General features: G+C 40.0%; 1 protein-coding gene across 5 annotated transcripts in view; it reads left to right on the forward strand.

Annotated features, from left to right (window-relative positions):
- Positions 1 to 19,215, forward strand: part of SGCD (sarcoglycan delta) — a gene marked incomplete at its 5' end in the record, with an annotated part of 1,184,416 nt that overhangs the window by 1,061,858 nt on the left and 103,343 nt on the right. For all 5 annotated transcript variants that reach the window (XM_082254622.1, XM_082254623.1, XM_082254621.1 and 2 more), the window contains one exon: positions 1,945 to 2,064. In XM_082254622.1, the coding sequence (XP_082110748.1) occupies positions 1,945 to 2,064 (120 nt within the window). The remainder of the gene's footprint in view (positions 1 to 1,944; positions 2,065 to 19,215) is intronic.

Genomic DNA, 19,215 nt, shown 5'->3' on the forward strand with positions numbered 1-19,215 from the left:
TTTGTATTTCATTACTGTTTTAGTGCTGCAATACACACGTTACCTATATGTTTTATGTACAGTATTTTTAATAAAACCTTCAAAGTCTTAACAGCTAGTAAAGTTGCCATCTTTGCCTCTGTCTGGTCTGCAGTTGTCATGATTCTGCAAATGTAATCAGTTATGACACCACCCATTTGATGGCTTAACAATTCAGGTGAGAGCTAACATAAGTAACTCTTACAGTTACAATGCCTTGAAAAAGTATTCATACCCCTTGACATCTTCCACATTTTGTCATGTTACAACCAAAAATGTAAATGTGTTTATTGGGATTTTATGTGATAGACCAACACAAAGTGGTATATAATTGTGAAGTGGAAGGAAAATGATAAAAAGTTTTCAACATTTTTTACAAATAAATATCTGAAAAGTGTGGCGTGCATTTGTATTCAGCCCCTCTGAGTCAATACTTTGTAGAACCACCTTTCGCTGCAATTACAAAGTCTTTTCGGGGATGTCTCAACCAGCTTTGCACATCTAGAGAGTAAAATTTTTGCCCATTCTACTTTGCAAAATAGCTCAAGCTCTGTCAGATTGGATAGAGAGCGTCTGTGATCAGCAATTTTCAACCACAGATTCTCAATTGGATTTAGGTCTCGACTTTGACTGGGCCATTCTAACACAAGATTATGTTTTGATCTAAATCATTCCATTGTAGCTCTGGCTGTATGTTTAAGGTTGTTGTCCTGCTGGAAGGTGAACTTCTGCCTTCCCTGTCCCTGCTGAAGAAAAGCATCCCCACAATATGATCCTGCCACCACCATGTTTGACGGTGGGGATGGTGTATTCAGAATGATGTGCAGTGTTAGTTTTCCGCCACACATAGCATTTTACGTTTAGGCAAAAAGTTCAAATTTGGTGTCATCTCACCAGAGCACTTTCTTCCACATGTTTTCTGTGTCCCTCGCATGGCTTCTTGCAAACTGCAAACAGGACTTTCTTTCAACAATGGCTTTCTTCTTGCCTTTCTTTCATAAAGGCCAGATTTGTGGAACGACTAATAGTTGTCCTGTGGACAGATTCTCCCACCTGAGCTGTGGATCTCTGCAGTGCCTCCAGATTTACCATGGGCCTCTTGGCTGCTTCTCTGATTAATGCTCTCCTTGTCAGTTTAGGTGGATGGCCATTTCTTGGTAGGTTTTCAGTTTTGCCATACTCTTTCCATTTTCGGATGATTGATTGAACAATGCTCCATGAGATGTTCAAAGCTATTTTTTTCTTTTATTTTTTTCTCTTACAAACCTCAGAGGGCTTTACAGTACAGCTGGATTTATACGGAGGATAAATTACACACAGGTGGAATCTATTTACTAATTAGGTGACTTTTGAAGGCAATTGATTCCACTAGATTTTTGTTAGGGGTATCCGAGTAAAGGGGGCTGAATACGAATGCACACCTCACTTTTCAGATATTTATTTGTAAAACATTTTGAAAACCATTCATCATTTTCCTTCCACTTCACAAACATGAGGCACTTTGTGTTGGTCTATCACATAAAATCCCAAGAAAATACATTTACGTTTTTGATTGTAACATGACAAAATATGGAAAATTTCAAGGAGTATGAATACTTTTTCAAGGCATTGTATCGTTCAGGGCATTCCCTAAATGTATCTGTTTTGGGAAACATTGGTTGATTTAGTTCCACTCTAATATGAAGAAGGATTACAACACAGAACAGTTTAAAAATAAATTCAGCAGTTTGTCAGTGAATGTTCACTTGGATTGTTCTTAAGTTTGCCTGGAGTTCTGCTTTAATGGCGCTATTTTTCAGAGTGACAGTTGGTGAGCGTGCAGCTGCGAGGAGATATACATCTGTAATGTTTACATGCAGTTAAGTATGAAGTGGTAAGAGCAATTCACATCCTATTGTTTAATTCTGTTACTTCTTTCTCTTGCAGGATCAGAGGGTATTCAGGCACGTGGAAAGAGCCTGGAGGTAACATCAAATGAAGGGAAGCTTTTGTTTTCTGCAGACGAGAAGGAAGTGGTTGTTGGGGCAGACAGATTGCGAGTTTTAGGTAACATTTACATTTATTTTACATTTACAAAGTGTTGCTCCTTTGCCTGATACATTTAAAGGTGGTGTATTGTCTTTGCAAAAAAAAAAAAGAAAAGTACAGTATATCCAAAGCCAATTTTTTTCGATTTGGATAAAGTAAGAAAGGGTTAAAACACTATTAGGTTTTAGCCATCTGTGCCCATTGCTGGGATTTCTCTTCATTTTTACCTTCACAACAGGAAATGAGAGAAAATATCTCCAAAGTGAAGTAAAACCCCTATTAGCTGTTACTAGAACAGGTGTCCCAGTTGGAAGATTTCCTCTCTATTCCTGTTCTGAAAAAATCAGGTTCTAACTGTTTGCTAAGCTATCCAAAATTAAAAAAAAAAAAAAACGTTTTGACTTTAACTACATTTTAAAAGTGTGATATAGGGTGCCCACCAGCCAAGACTTTTTTAGTTTTGGATGGGGAAGGAAAAGGTTAGAAATCCTTTTGCATTTTTACAGCTATCTGTGAATGCGAAAGCTGGCGATATTTATATCTTCCCATCCAAGTACCCACCAAGAGTGTTGTGGCAGAAATGAAAGTAGAATCTATACCGGCTTGGCCTTAGCTTCAAATTCCAGCTATCTCCATGGTGCACATTACCAAAGTAGAGAACTGGCAGTTTTAAAAGCATATGTCTACATTGGGTGATAATGCTGGATGTGTACCTGTTGGCGGACAAGGTTGTTTAGAGACCAAGAACCTTCTTTTTGCCCAGTGGTCTCTGCTTTTTACCTTGATGGGTATATTGTGTTATTATTGTTGTGTGCTGCTCCAGTTCACCCTAACTCTTTGCATTGTTTAAACGTGGTGAAGGCTGTTATGGTTTATTCTCATCAACTGCATTTTTAGGTACACAGACACCCTGTTTGTTATTCTAGCTAGAACAGTGATGGCGAACCTTGGCACCCCAGAGGTTTTGAAACTACATTTCCCATCATGCTCAACTACACTACAGAGTGCATGAGCATCATGGGAAATGTAGTTCCAAAACATCTGGGGTGCCAAGGTTTGCCATCACTGTTCTAGAAGATCCTAAAAAAGGGTTCTCTGGCTTTCATTTCCACCACTTCTAAGTTGATTAGACAGGTTTTTTTGCAGGACTATGAGTTGCATGGTAAAGTGCCTCCTCTTCCCACTAAAACCCACTCCTAGTCACACATTTTCTTTGATGAGTTTGATGTATCTGCCTCCTCAAATGCTAGTTTCAGTCAAAAAGCCCTGCAAGCGGCTGTTTATGACCATTGTTTCCCCCTTGCCATTTTTTTATGTTTGGGCTGTTTTGCCTGTGTTTATTTGTGCCTTTCCCCCTGGACTGCTTTTGGACATCCATACATTGCTTAATTGTCATCAAGCTGTGTCCTTCAATGCAGAATAAAGAAAATATTATTTTTATACTCACTATCAAATACTTTTCTAGAGTCCACTGAAGGACATAGCTCCCTCCCTTCATAAGCAATGTTATTCTTTGGATTGCTTGCTACCAGTGAGCAGATATAAGTTAGTAGGGGTTATAGCATCTAGGAGGCTGGCCTAGACAGGCAGCAGTTTAACCCTACGTTGCTTAATTATCATCCAGCTGTGTCCCTTAATGGACTTCGAGAAAAGGATTGTACAGTAAATACAAAAATTCTATTTGTCTGCTTTACTAAAAAGAATATTTTTATTCAGGCCATTGACCCTACCAGAGGAATGCCCCTTCTTATTTACTGTCACATTTACAGTGAGGGGAAGAAGTATTTGACCCGTCTATAAATTTAATGGTAGGTTTATTTTAACAGTGAGAGACAGAATAACAAAAAAAAAAAAAATCCAGAAAAACGTATTTCAAAAAAGTTATAAATTGATTTGCATTTTAATGATTGAAATACGTTTTTGACCCCTTCACAAAAACATGACTTAGTACTTAGTAGCAAAACACTTGCTGGCAATGACAGAGGTCCGACGTTTCTTGTAGTTGGCCACTAGGTTTGCACACATCTCAGGAGGGATTTTGTCTCACTCCACTTTGCAGATCCTCTCCAAGTCATTAAGGTTTCGAGGCTGACATTTGGTACCCTGAACCCTCAACTCTCTCTACATATTTTCTATGGGATTAAGGTCTGGAGGCTGGCTAGGCCACTCCAGGACCTTAATGTGCTTCTTCTTGAGCCACTTCTTTGTTGCCTTGACAGTGTGTTTTGGGTCATTGTCAGGTTGGAATACCCATCCACGACCCATTTTTAATGCCCTGGCTGTGGGAAGAGGTTCTCACCCAAGATTTGACGGCACATGACCCCGCCCATTGTCCTTTTGATGCGGTGAAGTTGTCCTGTCCCTTTAGCAGAAAAACACCCCAAAGCATAATGTTTCCACCTCCATGTTTGACAGTGGGGATGGTGTTCTTGGGGTCATAGGCAGCATTCGTCCTCCAAACATGGTGCATTGAGTTGATGCCAAAGAGCTTGATTTCGGTCTCATCTGAGCACAACACTTTCACCCAGTTCTCCTCTGAATTATTTAGATGTTCATTAGAAAACTTCAGACGGGCCTGTACATGTGCTTTCTTGAGCAGGGGGACTTGTGTGCACTGCAGAAATTCAGTCCTTCACGGCGTAGTGTTTTTCCAATTGTTTTCTTAGTGACTATGGTCCCAGCTGCCTTAAGATCATTAAGAAGATTCTCCTGTGTAGTTCTTGGCTGATTCCTCACCATTCTCATGATTTTTGAAACTCCACGAGGTGAGATCTTGCATGGAGCCCCAAAACAAGGGAGATTGACAGTTATTTTGTGTTTCTTCCATTTGCGAATAATCGCACCAACTGTTATCACCCTCTCACTAAGCTGCTTGGTGATGGTCTTGTAGCCCATTCCAGCTATGAGCGTTATAAAATCCAGGCATGTTTATGCAAATGAAGTGTAGTATACAGTCTAAAGTTATAATTAAAACAATCAGGGTGCAGTGAATTAATGGCAGATACTGGTTAAATGGTTGTTTAGTCAAGCTTGGCTATGCTCAATTGTTTTTTTTTTTGTTTTGCATATTATTGTTTTTTTTTTTTAAAATGTGAGTGGAATTTGCTAAAGAACCCTTTGTTTTGGATTGCCAATAGGTTCTCGCCTAATGAATCTGTTATGTATGTTATGTTCTTTCTGCTGCTTTGTTCCTCTGCTATCAGTATGAATCACTTCTGACAAGCTTTCCTGACACCAAGAGAAAAATGGTGACAGGGGAGGGAGCTCCAGCAGATTGACCGTCTCAACTCTCTTCCTGGGAGCTATTTGAAGGGAGGTGTGTCCCTTCCCTCCAGGTGTCAGAGGTCTCCAGACTGTAACTTCAGCTCTCCACCCTCTTTTTTCTGAACTTTCAGACAAGCTTTATATTTAAGCACTTTGAACAGATGTAGAGAATAGAAGACTGCAGCTAGACAGGTACAACTTATATAGGCCGATTTGTTTAATCTCTGTGTATCACCTAAGGCCAGTCACTTCACAGGGTATATGTGAGGGTTTACAACCACTTTAGCTTTAAAATGAAATCAAAGATAAAAATACTACCTATGTTACAATGGTCCGACACTTGTGAGGTCCTGGCGTCATCGTCAGCGTCAACATATTCTCCCCAGGCTCTTCTGGATGCTGGTCTTTGGCCATCTTGATTGGATGGCATGGGATGACATCACTTCCAGCACATTTGCAGAAATGCAGTCACCCTGGCACACATGCAGTGTGCTGGTATGTAAACCAAGCTGCACTACAGAAGAGACATTGTGAACCCTGCCTGTTTGCATTTTTTTATTTTGTAACTTTAATTCCACTTAAATTAATAAAATTATTTGCACTTAGCTGATTACTTTCATATATAGTGTACATTTATAGAAACAGAAACAACTTTAATAATAATTTTCCCACTCTAGTACCAACATGCCTCAATTCTAAATAGACCTGTTGTTTGATATCCCTTTAACCAAGCCAAGATGACAATTCCCTGCAGAAGAACTGAGGCCACAGACAGCCTTCTTCATGTTTCCTTAAATTACGTGCACAGAGAGAAGCTTATAGAGTAGCTTGTCAGTGTGATTGAATTCCCAAAATGATGGCATCTCTGATAACATGACAATTTGAAAAGGAATCTCTTAATTCAAATCTTATCTCACATCCTCGCTTTGACAAATTACTTCAAGGAATATTTGGCAGCTGTTTGTAGGCTTCAAAGACAAAACAAGTGTACTGTATTAATAAGATGCACTCAGGTTGGAGATAAGTTAGTATACATACTGTAAATATAATTGCTATCATACATGAAGTATAGCTGGAGGCAATCTAGACAGTTTGTTGTCCATGACTCTTGGGGCTTCGTCCATCAAGGGCGAATGGACTCTATTTGTTATTTTTATCTCCCTATGTTCAATGAGTTATTGAGTTATTGCATATGTGTTAATATTGTTTTTTTTATGAATTCAGACGTGGAATTGCCCATTTAGCTGTAACAGACGTGGGTATCAGATCCCTGCTCTTCCCACTAACGCGTGACAAAGGACTGGCCAATCTCACGCCACGCTGTCACTTACGTAACAATGCCACTCTCAACTGCACCCTGCACAAAGATTTCCAGCTCCTGGGACCACAATCTAGGTGCCAGCAGGCCAAGAGCGATTGTCACTGGGCTAATAAAGCAATTAACCCTTTAAATGCCACCACCTCAATTTGGTCGGAGCATGACGAAGGTCGTAATTCTAGCAATATCAATTATGATTTTAGAATAATCATCTGTAACACACACTGTCACCACAGACAGGTATATTCATAGGATTTATCCTATACAGTAGCACTCTTCAAGAGACAGGCTCTTTTTAGCTTGCATTAAGGGACAAGGTTAATACTTTTCAAAATATGTTTTTTTTAATGATGAAAAGGTCAAAGTTGGTGCAAGTAAAATATTTACAGAAAAAAGTATTCAAAGAAATAGAGACATAATACAGCAATAGAAAAATAAGGTAGAATTGAGGAGGAAGAAGACTTGCAATCAATGTCCTGGGTGTTATCAGATTTCAGTTGATGAGCCAGGTGTTATCGGTTCTCAAACTTGACAGATGTTCGTTCCTGCTTTGATGGTACCATGATGCCCATTTAGCTGTTTAAAGCATGTCTCATTAGATTAATCTCTTAGATTGTAAGCTCTAACGAGCAGGGCCCTCTGATTCCTACTGTATTAAAGTGTATTATATTTGTACTGTCTACCCTCAAGTTGTAAAGCGCTGCGTAAACTGTCGGCGCTATATAAATCCTATATAATAATAATAATATATTCACAAAACAAAAATGTAATTTATTGCAACTTAATAGTCCTTAGCTGAGGTAGCTGGAGGAGATATTCCTCTTTCCAGACTTTTTTCCTTTTATTTTCACTTGATGATCGTGCCAATAACGTACTTGCTGTCAAATCCTTAAATGACAACACTCAATTCACTGTATCTATGTAGCATGCCATGGTTTTCATCCATGCTGGTTTTCAAACATGTCTTCCTTTCCTTATCTGTATTGCATTGGGGGAATTACTATTTTACAGATAAGATAGTTTGTGCTTTCAGCTCAGCTTGCAGGAAATGACATGCTTTAGCACCCTGCATTTCTGGCAAGGGCATTAGGCGATTTCTGTATTTGCTAAAAATATTCTAGCCGTAAAAGTGAAAACTAATACAGCTTCCTCTAAGGAATGATAAGCAATATATTACATGGGGATGCAGGCTGCACATAACATATTAACCAAATGTATAACCCCCAGAGACAACCATTCTAATAATAATAGAGAAAAATACTCCACACCAGAGTTTGCATAAACATTTTGGCCGTGGCACTTTATGTTGGTTTCACAAAATTTTAAATAACCATGCTTTAAACCAAAAACAACAGTAAACAATAAAAAGGGCTTAGACATCAATAAACTCAATCAAATTCACATATTCTACAATACCAAAGCCCCCCCCCCCCCCCCCCGGGATCCAGGGGTGACCTACCATGAACAAACGCTTGCGACAAAGGGGGGGGGGAAGCTTACTTGCTGATTGATGACAGGTATTTGTGACAGGAACTTAGCCCTATATATAATAAGCAGCCTGCATTTAAGAATTTTCCACCACACCTGATTGGGTACTTTAACATTCTCCCCATACCTGGGTTTCCCAGGTAAATAAGCAGGACACATAAAACTACCAGACTTACATTCAAGCTTATACAACATATGTAACAATAGTTTATGCAGGCAGCCACGTTCCCATGCAAGTGTGACCAAATACTGGCCCATTTAAAACATTTTTGCTCTTGGATTTGGATCATTTTTAAGCTGGCCATACATGTGGAAATTTTTCAGTCGATTCCAACCATTTCCCATCCACTTTCACATAATCACCTGAAGCTTAGTAATCTACCTCCCACTAGTTCAATCGAACAACACAATTTAGTCTATTTGTAAAGTCGAAGTTGGGCAATAAATTGACAGCTTCAGTACAGTTCATTGAAAGATCAATTTGAAAACAGAGGAAAACAATGTTAATGTTTTTAGAATTGATCTGATTTTTCCACCAGGTTTGAATTTTGAGCAATTTTGAACCTATGTCTTTTTGGCGATTTCACCCAAAAATGTAAGGGATGATTTGCTTTATCCAGTTGCCATTGTATGGCCAGCTTCTGAATAATTTTACCTCACAAAGCGATATTTTATCACCAACTCGTATGACTTCTATTCTGGCATAATTGGAACCCATAGTTATAGTCGAACTGTAGTAGATATGACATTAAGCATAGGATTTAAATCTACCAGTAATCCTTAAGGCTGCAAGGCATTTTTTTTTTTTTTTTTTTACAATTTAAAAGATTTTTCAGTTTTTCGAGGACATTACCGCACAGATCAGATGCATTTACAGCACCTTTAATTTTATCAGTTTGGAGTTATACTATATTGTCAAAAGTATTGGGACGTCTGCCAATACACGTAGGGTTCAACATTGAGTTGGCCCACCCTTTGCAGCTTTAACATCTTTAACGCTTCCTGTTGGAGAGAAGGCCTGGCTCACAGTCTGCGCTCTAATTCATCCCAAAGGTGTTCTCTCGATTTGAGGTTTGGACTCTGTGCAGGCCAGGCAAGTTCCTCCACCCCAAACTCGCTCATCCTTGACTTTATGGACCTTGCTTTGTGCACTGGTCCATATTATTTGGTAGAGGAGGGGTTATGGTTTGGGGTTGTCTTTCAGGGGTTGGGCTTGGCCCCTTAGTTTTTGTGAAGGGAACTCTTAAGGTGTCAGCATACCAAGACATTTTGCACAATGTCATGCTCCCAACTTTGTGGGAAGAGTTTGGAGATGGCCCCTTCCTGTTCCAACATGACTGCGCACCAGTGCACAAACAAGGTCCATAAAAACATAGATGTGTGAGTTTGAGGTGAAGAAACTTGACTGGCTTGCACAGAGTCTTGAACTCTGATAGTACATCTTTGGGATGAATTAGAGCAGAGACTGCGAGCCAGGCCTTCCCGTCCAACATCGGTGCCTGACCTCACAAATGCCCTTCTGGAAGAATGGTCAAACATTACCATAGACACACTCCTGAACTTTGTAGACAGCCTTCCCAGAAGAGTTGAACCTGTTATAGCTGCAAAGGGTGGGCAAACTCAATATTAAACCCCACAGACTAAGACTGCGATGCCATTAAAGTTCATGTGCGTAAAGGCAGGCACCCCAATACTTTTGGCAATATAGTGTATTTTTACTTTAAAAGAGACTCTGTTAAGGTGAAAGGGAGCAAACCGCTGCATGTATAAGTTCACCCAGAGGTGTATGTACCAGCAGCAGCCTCACAAACCTTCTTGTCACTACCGCCAAGTGGCAGGGCATTCTGATTTGAAGCATCAGAGTTTACTGCTAAGTCTCTCCTTCCACATTCCTGTTGGCCTATCACTATGATAGGTAGCCTCACTGACAAGTTGGAATATGTGGGAGGTAGGCCATATCTGGACATTTAGGGGCTGCTGTAGCTATGTACATGCTTTTTTAGGTGATCCTCTAAATCCTTGCCTCTTTCCTGGAACTAGGTATCTCGTAGTACCAGAGGCCACTGCCCCACTTCCCCTTCTGTATGTTAGCCATGGAAAAGATCTATGCGATAATGGCTTTACTGAAGTAAAAAAAAAATCAATTTTCAACTGCAAAGTGAAGCAATTAAGGTACATTTGTGAAATTACCATATGTATGTTAGGCTTTGTGAACCATGCCTGTTGTGAGGCTTTGAGAGCATTACATTACGTTTTTATCAGTAGAGTTAAAAAATGCATCCAGTCCAGTTAGGTCTCACAGAAGCAGTTGTCATAGCTTGTTTATTTATGTACTCATAGGGAACTGTCCCCATTAGATAATTGTCCTTCTGTGATTTATTGTAGATGGTTGCAGACACCATGGCTGAGAAAGGCTGCTGGCTGGATTGGAAAATTTCAGCCATTAGTCTATAATTCTCTTGAGGTTAGAATAGCACTCATCGGATAAATATCTACACTGGTAGGATTCGAATGGAGTAATTCATCCAGTTACTTCCTAAAGTATAAATGCATTATATATAAATAACAAATCAGTCAATGTGCTGCCCTTTGGCCCCTTTCACATGGGGTGGATTCTACTCCGCTCACCAGGGGATCAACTTACAGATCCCCTGCTATTTGGAGCAGAGCAGGCGGTTGAAACATCCGTGTCTGTTCAGTTTCTGCAGAGCAGACACAGGCAGAGCCTGTTCTGCTCTATGGGCAGCCAGGAGTAAATGGACTCTGCTGTCTGTTTACACCTGACTACCCTCCAATCCGATCCACCTAAACAGAAGAAGACAGATCCCTTTATGTTTTTTTTAGCTGACTGGATCAAATCTCGAGGTGGGTGGGTGGGTGTAAACAGACACATGTCCATTAACACCTGCCTGTCCATAAGAATGCATGGACCTTCCAATCAGGTCCACCTGAAAAACTAACAGGCAGACCTGATCAAACCGCCTGTGTGATCCTACCAGCATTTTAAGTGTAACTGAACCTTCAGCATTTTCTCTCTTCAGCCAATAGCAGGTGGCTTCTGATGCAACCCCTGTGTATGTGGCTGGAATTTTCTTGTCCCTGCACCCAGCTCCATTTTTCGCATCTTACAAATGGCAGGAGTAAGCCTTGGTTGTATTTGATTGTGCATGCATCACAGACAACTTAAAAAACTGTGTACATTCTGTAGACTGAAAAAAAAAAAGAGAGAGGGGCAAGATTTTTTTCTGGCAGAAGAGAAACTTTTTCTGCCAAATGGTTGTCTCCAGTGGTCGATTGGAGTACAATTTACCCATAGGAATGATTGAGGCTGTGGAGTACAAACCGAAAAGGCTGTATGGTTCTGAGCAGGGTCATACAGTGAAGAGTACTGGATCTGGGTTAAAGTTATGAATAACACTTAGTAGGCCTGGGGCAACTTATTAAAGTAAAACTGTAAAAAGGTACTGTTGTACTTTAAAGACCTTGGAGGTGGAATTTTCTCTGGCACATTAGTAGGTATTGCATCACAGAAAAATAATTTTCCTGTCTGTGATGACTTCAATATTCAATAAAGAATCCCAATAACTTTGCTCAAATTTGGTTTCCATTTTAGCTGTTAGATGAGGCTAAATTGCTTTTTTAATCTTGATTTGGATATAATCTATATACCCCTGTTCTGATGAAGGTACCCTCTTAGTAGAATAATGGTATACATGACCATTTTGTATCTTGCTGAAGAAAACCTATAAGGAAACAAAGCTTTACATTCTAATACTCTGCTGACCATGGCTCATTTGTAACACACGCAGCAGGATTATTTTAAAAAAGCTTGCTTTATTCAAGCCATATTAAACCACATATTCTAGATACAGACTGCACAATGCTTGACCTTCAGCTGTGTGCGGTACTATTAGAGAATTGTCTAGTATGTGAGTTTTTGCTTGCGAAATTATTAAAAGTTGATTTTCATACATTTAGCATTCATCATTCATTACATTTTTCTGTCTGGGTTGCATACAATGGGAAAGCAATATGAAGTGTGAGATTTGATGGCCTATATCAAACTATTCAGGGGTGATATTGAGAAGGAGCTAGGCCTTGTTCATACGGCTGTCAGCTACACATATTGTGTAGGCCAAGGTTTGGCAAAGTATTTATGAAGCTTTCAGGAAGCGTTTTTAAAGTCTTTAAAGAATACCTAATTTTTATTGTGGGGATTTTAAACAGAGATCCTAATGGTACTGCTGACTGTCACTACTAAAGGGACTTTGTTACCTTACTGATTGTTCTGCAGAATGTAACTACAGTGTGCAGATATTGCCGAATGGAGTCTTTCACAGCAACAGACAATTTGGAGAGTGTCGTTCTCCTGGTCCCCCACATAGGTCAGTGGTTCATCCCATTCCATGTACACTTTTGGAAAGGATGAATAAGAATATTTTTTGGTTAACAGGCTACCTTAAAGTGTGTGTGTGTGTGTGGGAAGGGGGGAGAATATCTGTTAATGCAGAACTAACACCTACTAGAAGGTTTTTTTTCACACATCCTTTAATCTCCTGTAGAGCTTTCCAGGACTCCCAAACCAAGGGTACATTGTAATATGGAATATCCGCTTTCAGTTTGCAGCACTAGCCTGTCCTTCTCCGCCTCGTGTTCCTTACTATTTCTTAGAAATATAACCCATCACAATAATGGACCAGTAATAAGGTACACGAGATGATAGGAGCCAGAACCAACAACCAGGAAGCTGGTTGGGATTTTGCATTACAAAACACCCCAGGGTTCAAGTGCCCAATAAGAGATTGGAGGACAAGTGTAGCTGGCTAATATAAACATAGCTCCCAACTGTCTGTCGAAATCCCTCTGTTCCTCATGCAACTTCAGCTGTCCCTTTTTTAGTTCTATATAAAATGCAATATTTTATTACAAAATGTGGCATGTTGCACTTGTGTGGTTTAACCAATCATTTTCTACATACTAGATCTTTGTAGTTTATGTAACAGGGGTCGTGCAGGGACATCTCCTTTGCCTACATACTGTGCGCTAAAAGGTATCTGTCTTTATCATTTCATAAAGTTGGAGGTATAGTGTAATGCCCCATACACACGGGATGTAATTGGGCGGCATTGGTCGGTTCAATAGAAACCGGCTGACATTTAGCCTGTGTGTGTATGGCAGCCGGTTTGACAGAAGACGTTGAATGGCTGAAAGCACTGAACAGAGTGTTCTAGGGGGTTCCCTGTCAGAACACAACAGAACAGCAGGGGAGATTGCTGTACTAACATTGGATTGTTAGTGCAGCGGCTTTGACCTGAGCTGTCAGTTTTTTTCCTTCAGCTCACTGGGTTGAACGAAAATAACAAGCAGTGTGTACTAGGCTTTAGTGATGCTTTTCTTACCTAATGATTAAATGCAGTTTGCTCCCAACCAGGGAAATTTCCTGTTAGCGGGCCTAAAGTACAACGTACTAGGGTTCAGCACTACCGTATTAGACTGTCAACCATCGGTGCCTATTGAGCAACATTTTTTAATATAGCGTATTTTTACTGTATAAGCAGCTAAGAGACCTCTGAATGTAATATAAACCTTTTTCTCTACTAATAACCTTCTGCACACTCCTGAGACAAGCAAACTTGTTTAGATTTAATTAAAACTACCTTCCCTTGTTGCTTCAGGTGAGGAAGGGTGCAATCAGGTAGAGAAACGTCCTGTCTGCAGAACAGAAATGTTATATTACAGAAGGACAAAAATAAACTCACATTAATCTTTTATCCCCTGAGCTTCTGGTGTTCCACCTGTTACAACTCTTGCTTACCAAAATTGGATGATTCTTGACACTGTTGAAGGTAGTGGGTTACACCTGGAACTTGCCATTTTTGAGTTACATACTATTGTTAGTCTAACTCCTGCACACCTGGCACCTGAATTTTGAAACTACTGTATAGGTTGAGGTGTTATCATTCTCCCAAGCAGGGGAAGCATTAAAGGATAAGTTCACCTTTAAAAAAAATAAATAAATAAATAAATGCACATTTGTTTTTTTTGCAGGTACTGCTTTTCTTTAAAAAAAAAAAAAAAACCTGGAAAGCATTGCATTAGGGATCAGCAGATCACTGGTGCCATGCAGAACTCCTGCAGACTGTTAGTGTCAGCTGTACATCATACGGCCAGGCAGTTTCTCACTGACATAAAGAATCAATGAACTACCACAGTGCTCAACAGCGCTCTGGTAGTTCATTGAGAACTACAAACTGACAGCCGCAAAGGATGTCAGTACTTGTAGTTCATTCATTCACAGAACTCTGTTTTCCAAAAGTGACAGCTGGTACGGGGAACCTCTCCCCATACTGCTGTCACACAGAGGCAGCGGATCCCCGAGCGGCTGCTGCAGTGGACACATGTTACATGTTTCACCATAAAAACGTGTGGAACATGTAAAATGTTCCCGAAGGTGAACTTATCCTTTAACAGAAATAGGCGCTGCACTCTCTTTGATGCTTTGAGGCAAGGGATCTGGTGCAGCTGGGCATAGTAACCACTTAGCACCTAGGTTTCATTGTCAAAGCGTAATTGAACAAACTGAAGTTAGAAGCTGATTAGTTAGTATGCACGGCTGCACCAGATTCCGTCTGCTCCAATTTTAGTAAATACTCCCGAGGTCTGAATTCCAAGTCTGTGCTATGCTATGAAAGATTGTATGCATCGGCTTTCCTTTTTTTGGTGCAAGACATGCTCTCTGGGGCTTTTGTTACTGTTTCTTCCACATACTCTGGTAATACTCTGTAAATGTAAATGTGCCAATTAGTGTTCCCCTTTAACATCAGGTGCCCCTACTAGAGTAATTCATTAGAGTGGGTGCCACCATCAGACTATCCCCATAAATCAGTTGCTACCATCAGAGTACCCCCTTATATCAGGTGTCCCCATCAGAGTGCCCCCTTACATCAGGTGTCCCCATCAGAGTGCCCCTTTACATCAGCTGTCCCCATCAGAGTGATCCCTTTACGTCAGGTGTCCCCATCACAGTGCCACCTTACATCAGGTGTCCCCATCACATCAGGTCTGCTCATCAGAGTGCTCCTTTACATTAGGTGTACCCATCAGATTGCCACATTACATCAGGTGTCCCCATCAGAGTGCCCCTGTAACATATGTACCCATCAGAGTGCCCCTTAACATAAAATGTGCCCATTAGAGTTACCCTTAACATAAAATGTGCCCATCAGCATGCTCCTATAGTCTTTAAAGTACATTATTGTGGAAGTTACTATATAAATAAGATCTCATCTTAACTTTGACTGGACAATAGTGTTTCGGTGTGGAAGGTGTGCTGCTGATACAGTATATCTAATCTGCATGTTGCCTTTACAGCGCCATCTGTCAAGCCACTTCACATCCCTCAATAAGTTTGGCCTACTTACTGTATGGTGAGTGATTCAGACTTATGATCACTGGGGAATAATTAGTGTGCATTAGAAAGGGGTTCCAATAACCTCTTTACACACATGTAGTCTGAACAGTACATCAAATAGTATTCTGCATATAAAACTACTTTTCTATGGGTGTAAATTCATTCAAAGGTCAGCCCATCCCAAAGAGAGACCTCAGTTATGGACTCCCCACTGGCTTCCTATCTCACAGGGACTCCGGCAGCAAGAACTCCACTTACATCTCTGCCCTCCCATGTCATGGAGTCACATTTCCCTTGCTGCAGCATGAGTCATCTCATTTATCTTTTTACATTCTATGTAACGTAAATGAATGAAATATCAAACGTTGGAGTGTGACCTCCTTCACCGACATAAGCGATTTAGCCTGGGATGCCTTGATGTTGGAGACACTGAGAGATACAAGATGCCAGTGGTGATTAAATTTATATATCAATTTTGGGTGGACTGACCCTTTTAATGATCACCAAGGATCACAAGCGTTTGTTGACTTTGCTGTAGCTGATGGAAGCTGTTCACTTTGCTCTGCTGATAAAGTGAATACTAAACAATGTTTTTTCTATAATTGCTGGCAATTACCGCTGACTGTTGGTGGTAACCAAGCCTGTATTTGTGGAAAGACAAGACAACATACAAATAGGGTGAAAAGTATTTAGTGGACAACAGAATAACCCTGGCTTCCCTATTTTGTCATATCTACCTAGAAAAACTATATACTATACAGTATAGATTTGTATTATTTTAAGGGGTATACAAGTGTTTGGCAATGTACAGTAATGCCTCGTTTCCACTGAGCGGTACAGTTCGGTTCGGTACGCAATTTTTGCCGTTTCCATTGTCAAAAGTTGTTAATGGTACCCTAATTCCAAACCCTACCGTACCACTTTTTTGGGACCCTTTCGTTGGGGTACCAAGCACATTCGTACCGTACCAACAGGGTGGAGCTATACTGTTGAGATACTGTTGAGCTGAAGTACTGTTGGCAGTGGAAACGCAAACCTGATCAAGGTGTCCGAACCATTACCATACTGAACTGTACCACTCAGTGTAAATGAGGCATAAGGGTGTAGTCATAGAGCAGGATCCCCTGGTATTGCAGAAGGGTTCTGGAGAGCATTTGGTTGTAGCGATTGTAAAACCTCATAAATGAAAAAAAATGTTTATTTGTTCGCCTAAAGCTAAAAGTGCTACCTAAAAAGCACATATATTTAAAATTTATATTTAGGGCAAAACCTTAAAATTTTAATTTAGGGCAAAACCTGCCTATCAGTGTGCTTATGCCACCCCTACCAATGAGAGTGCCTTTTTAACCAGTAAAACCATCACATTGCATAGAGCAGTGGTCTTCAAACTGTAGCCAGGGGGCCAAATGCGGCCCTTTGCTTGCCATTTTGGGGCCCTTGGGGGACTATTCTTCGATCTGATTTTAGGCCCTATTCCTCCCACTGACACCAACAATGAGGCAACATTCCTTCCACTGACACCAACAGTGGGGCATAATTCCTACTGTGATTGGCGGCACTTGGCTACACTCGCACTGACACCAAGGATGGAGCACTATTCCTCCCATTGACACCGATGATGAGGGACCCTTCCTTCCACTCTTCCACTGACACCAACAATGAGGCACTATTCCTCCCATTAGTACCAATGATGGGGCACTATTCCTCCTCCTTCTGAATTGTTTTAATTCCACTTACCACCAAGCCTGAGGAATTGTTTACACCCACTGATGCTGGGGCATTTCCTTCTCCCACTGCCCCCCCCCCCCCCAGTCAAAAGGACGGTAAACTGGCTCTTTGTTTGGTGGGTTTGGAGAACCCCCCCACGCTAAAGTCTAAAGGACAGTAAACTGGTTCTTTGGAAAGTTTGGAGAACCTTGGCATAGAGGATGGTTAGAGGACTTTGAAAAAAGGCCTCCATAGCAAAGTGAACCTAATTTCTAATGAGGAACATAGGATGCATAGGACAAGAGAGGTACCTTGTCTTGTCTGCTCTTTTGCAGTACCGTTTTCAGTAATAACTGGGAAACATACAGCAATACAAACCTGACCGAGGTTATAACTGATCAGCACTCTATTAAGGTCTAAAAAAATTTTGCTTTTAGTTATACTTTATATGTTAAAAATTAAAAAAAGAGATGTTAAAAAAAAAAAGAAAAGGAGATGTATAAAGCCTTATATCAACTTTAAGGTATCTTAAATTCCAATTATTTTTTGGCTGGTTAGAAAATATTTTAATATACGTATTATATATAATTAGGTTTCATTATAGTTTGCATTTCTTCTATAATTAGAGGATTGGAAAATCGTATTTCAAACAAATATACAAAGATATCAGGTTAATGTAGTTGTATTTACTGTTATAATGTTGACCCATTCTCCCCCACAAATCTTATGCTGTTTTGTTTATTGGCTTTCTGGTCAGGTGTCAGTGATAAATGACTTGTATTGAATCTTTTCTAATGAAAGGTCTCCCACTGACAGCCTTTAATAACGAATCGAGTCTATCTATGTACTTGCTGTTGTGATATTGATATACACTGCAAGCCACAAGGTGATTTTCTCCCAGTTAATTAGTCAGAGGTATTTTTCAGATTAATAATAAAATTGCCCTCCAGATACCACCTGATCTTAATTACCGTCATTTGTATCTCATCTCAATTCAACTGCAGTTTTTAATTAAAGCATTAGGTTAGTTTGCCTTATTAAGGGCAGCTTAACTCCTTCCGTCCGATTAATGCCTTTTGTTCATAAACATGCATAAATTAAAAGCTTTGGCTCGTGTGAATGCATTTCATCTTTTTTAAGTACAAAAGGATATATTCAAAAACATATGTTCAAATAGGCTTTAGTTATCCAGTTTATTTTTTAATTGATCATGATTTTTGTCATTCAGACACCTTTTTTTTTTGGAAAGTCCAACAGCTGACAGTGCTTTGAAAGTGTTTTCAAAAAAGATATTTTTAAGAACACACATTCAAATACATTTTAGTTTTCCAGGCAGCTAGAACTTCTGCGAACCTTACAGCCCATTTACATTTGTGCATTGAGGCAACATGCATGGCAGCACACTTGATCTGTGTGTGGTGCACTGCAGTGGCATTTATTGAGAATGACACTGTAACACATTGTACAATAGAGCCCAACACACCACACCACATATATTATGTGAATACGCTACTTTAATATAACACGTAAATAATTTTTTTAGCAAGGTAAGAAATGTTCAAAACCTCTGTCACGATTTTATTACTGTCATTGGGGGCTTTTGGATAGGCAAACACCACCACAAAATGGGACTACACGAAGAATATCTCCTTCTTTTACACTTCCAGCCCCACCATAGCTTTTTCGACTATCTTTTATGAATTTACCACGTTTGGGACCTTTAGCAATTTTAAGGATAATGCCCACAAGTCTGGCGCACTTGACATTTGTCTCCCTAAAGGCTTTTAACATAATTTCATAGATCATTTTCTTTTCCAATAAGGTTCTATGGTAATTTTGTATTTAGAGGTGCAGATTTTAGTTTCTTTCACACGCTTATGTATATGGGGACTTAACTACCAGCCCCTCCTACAGTCGACACTTAAAGCCTAAGTATAGCTAAAAGGAAATAGATTACAGTTAATAGGATGTGTCCCTTATG

This window comes from Pelophylax lessonae (genome assembly GCF_965119305.1).
Source record: "Pelophylax lessonae genome assembly, chromosome: 4".
Lineage (NCBI taxonomy): Eukaryota > Metazoa > Chordata > Amphibia > Anura > Ranidae > Pelophylax > Pelophylax lessonae.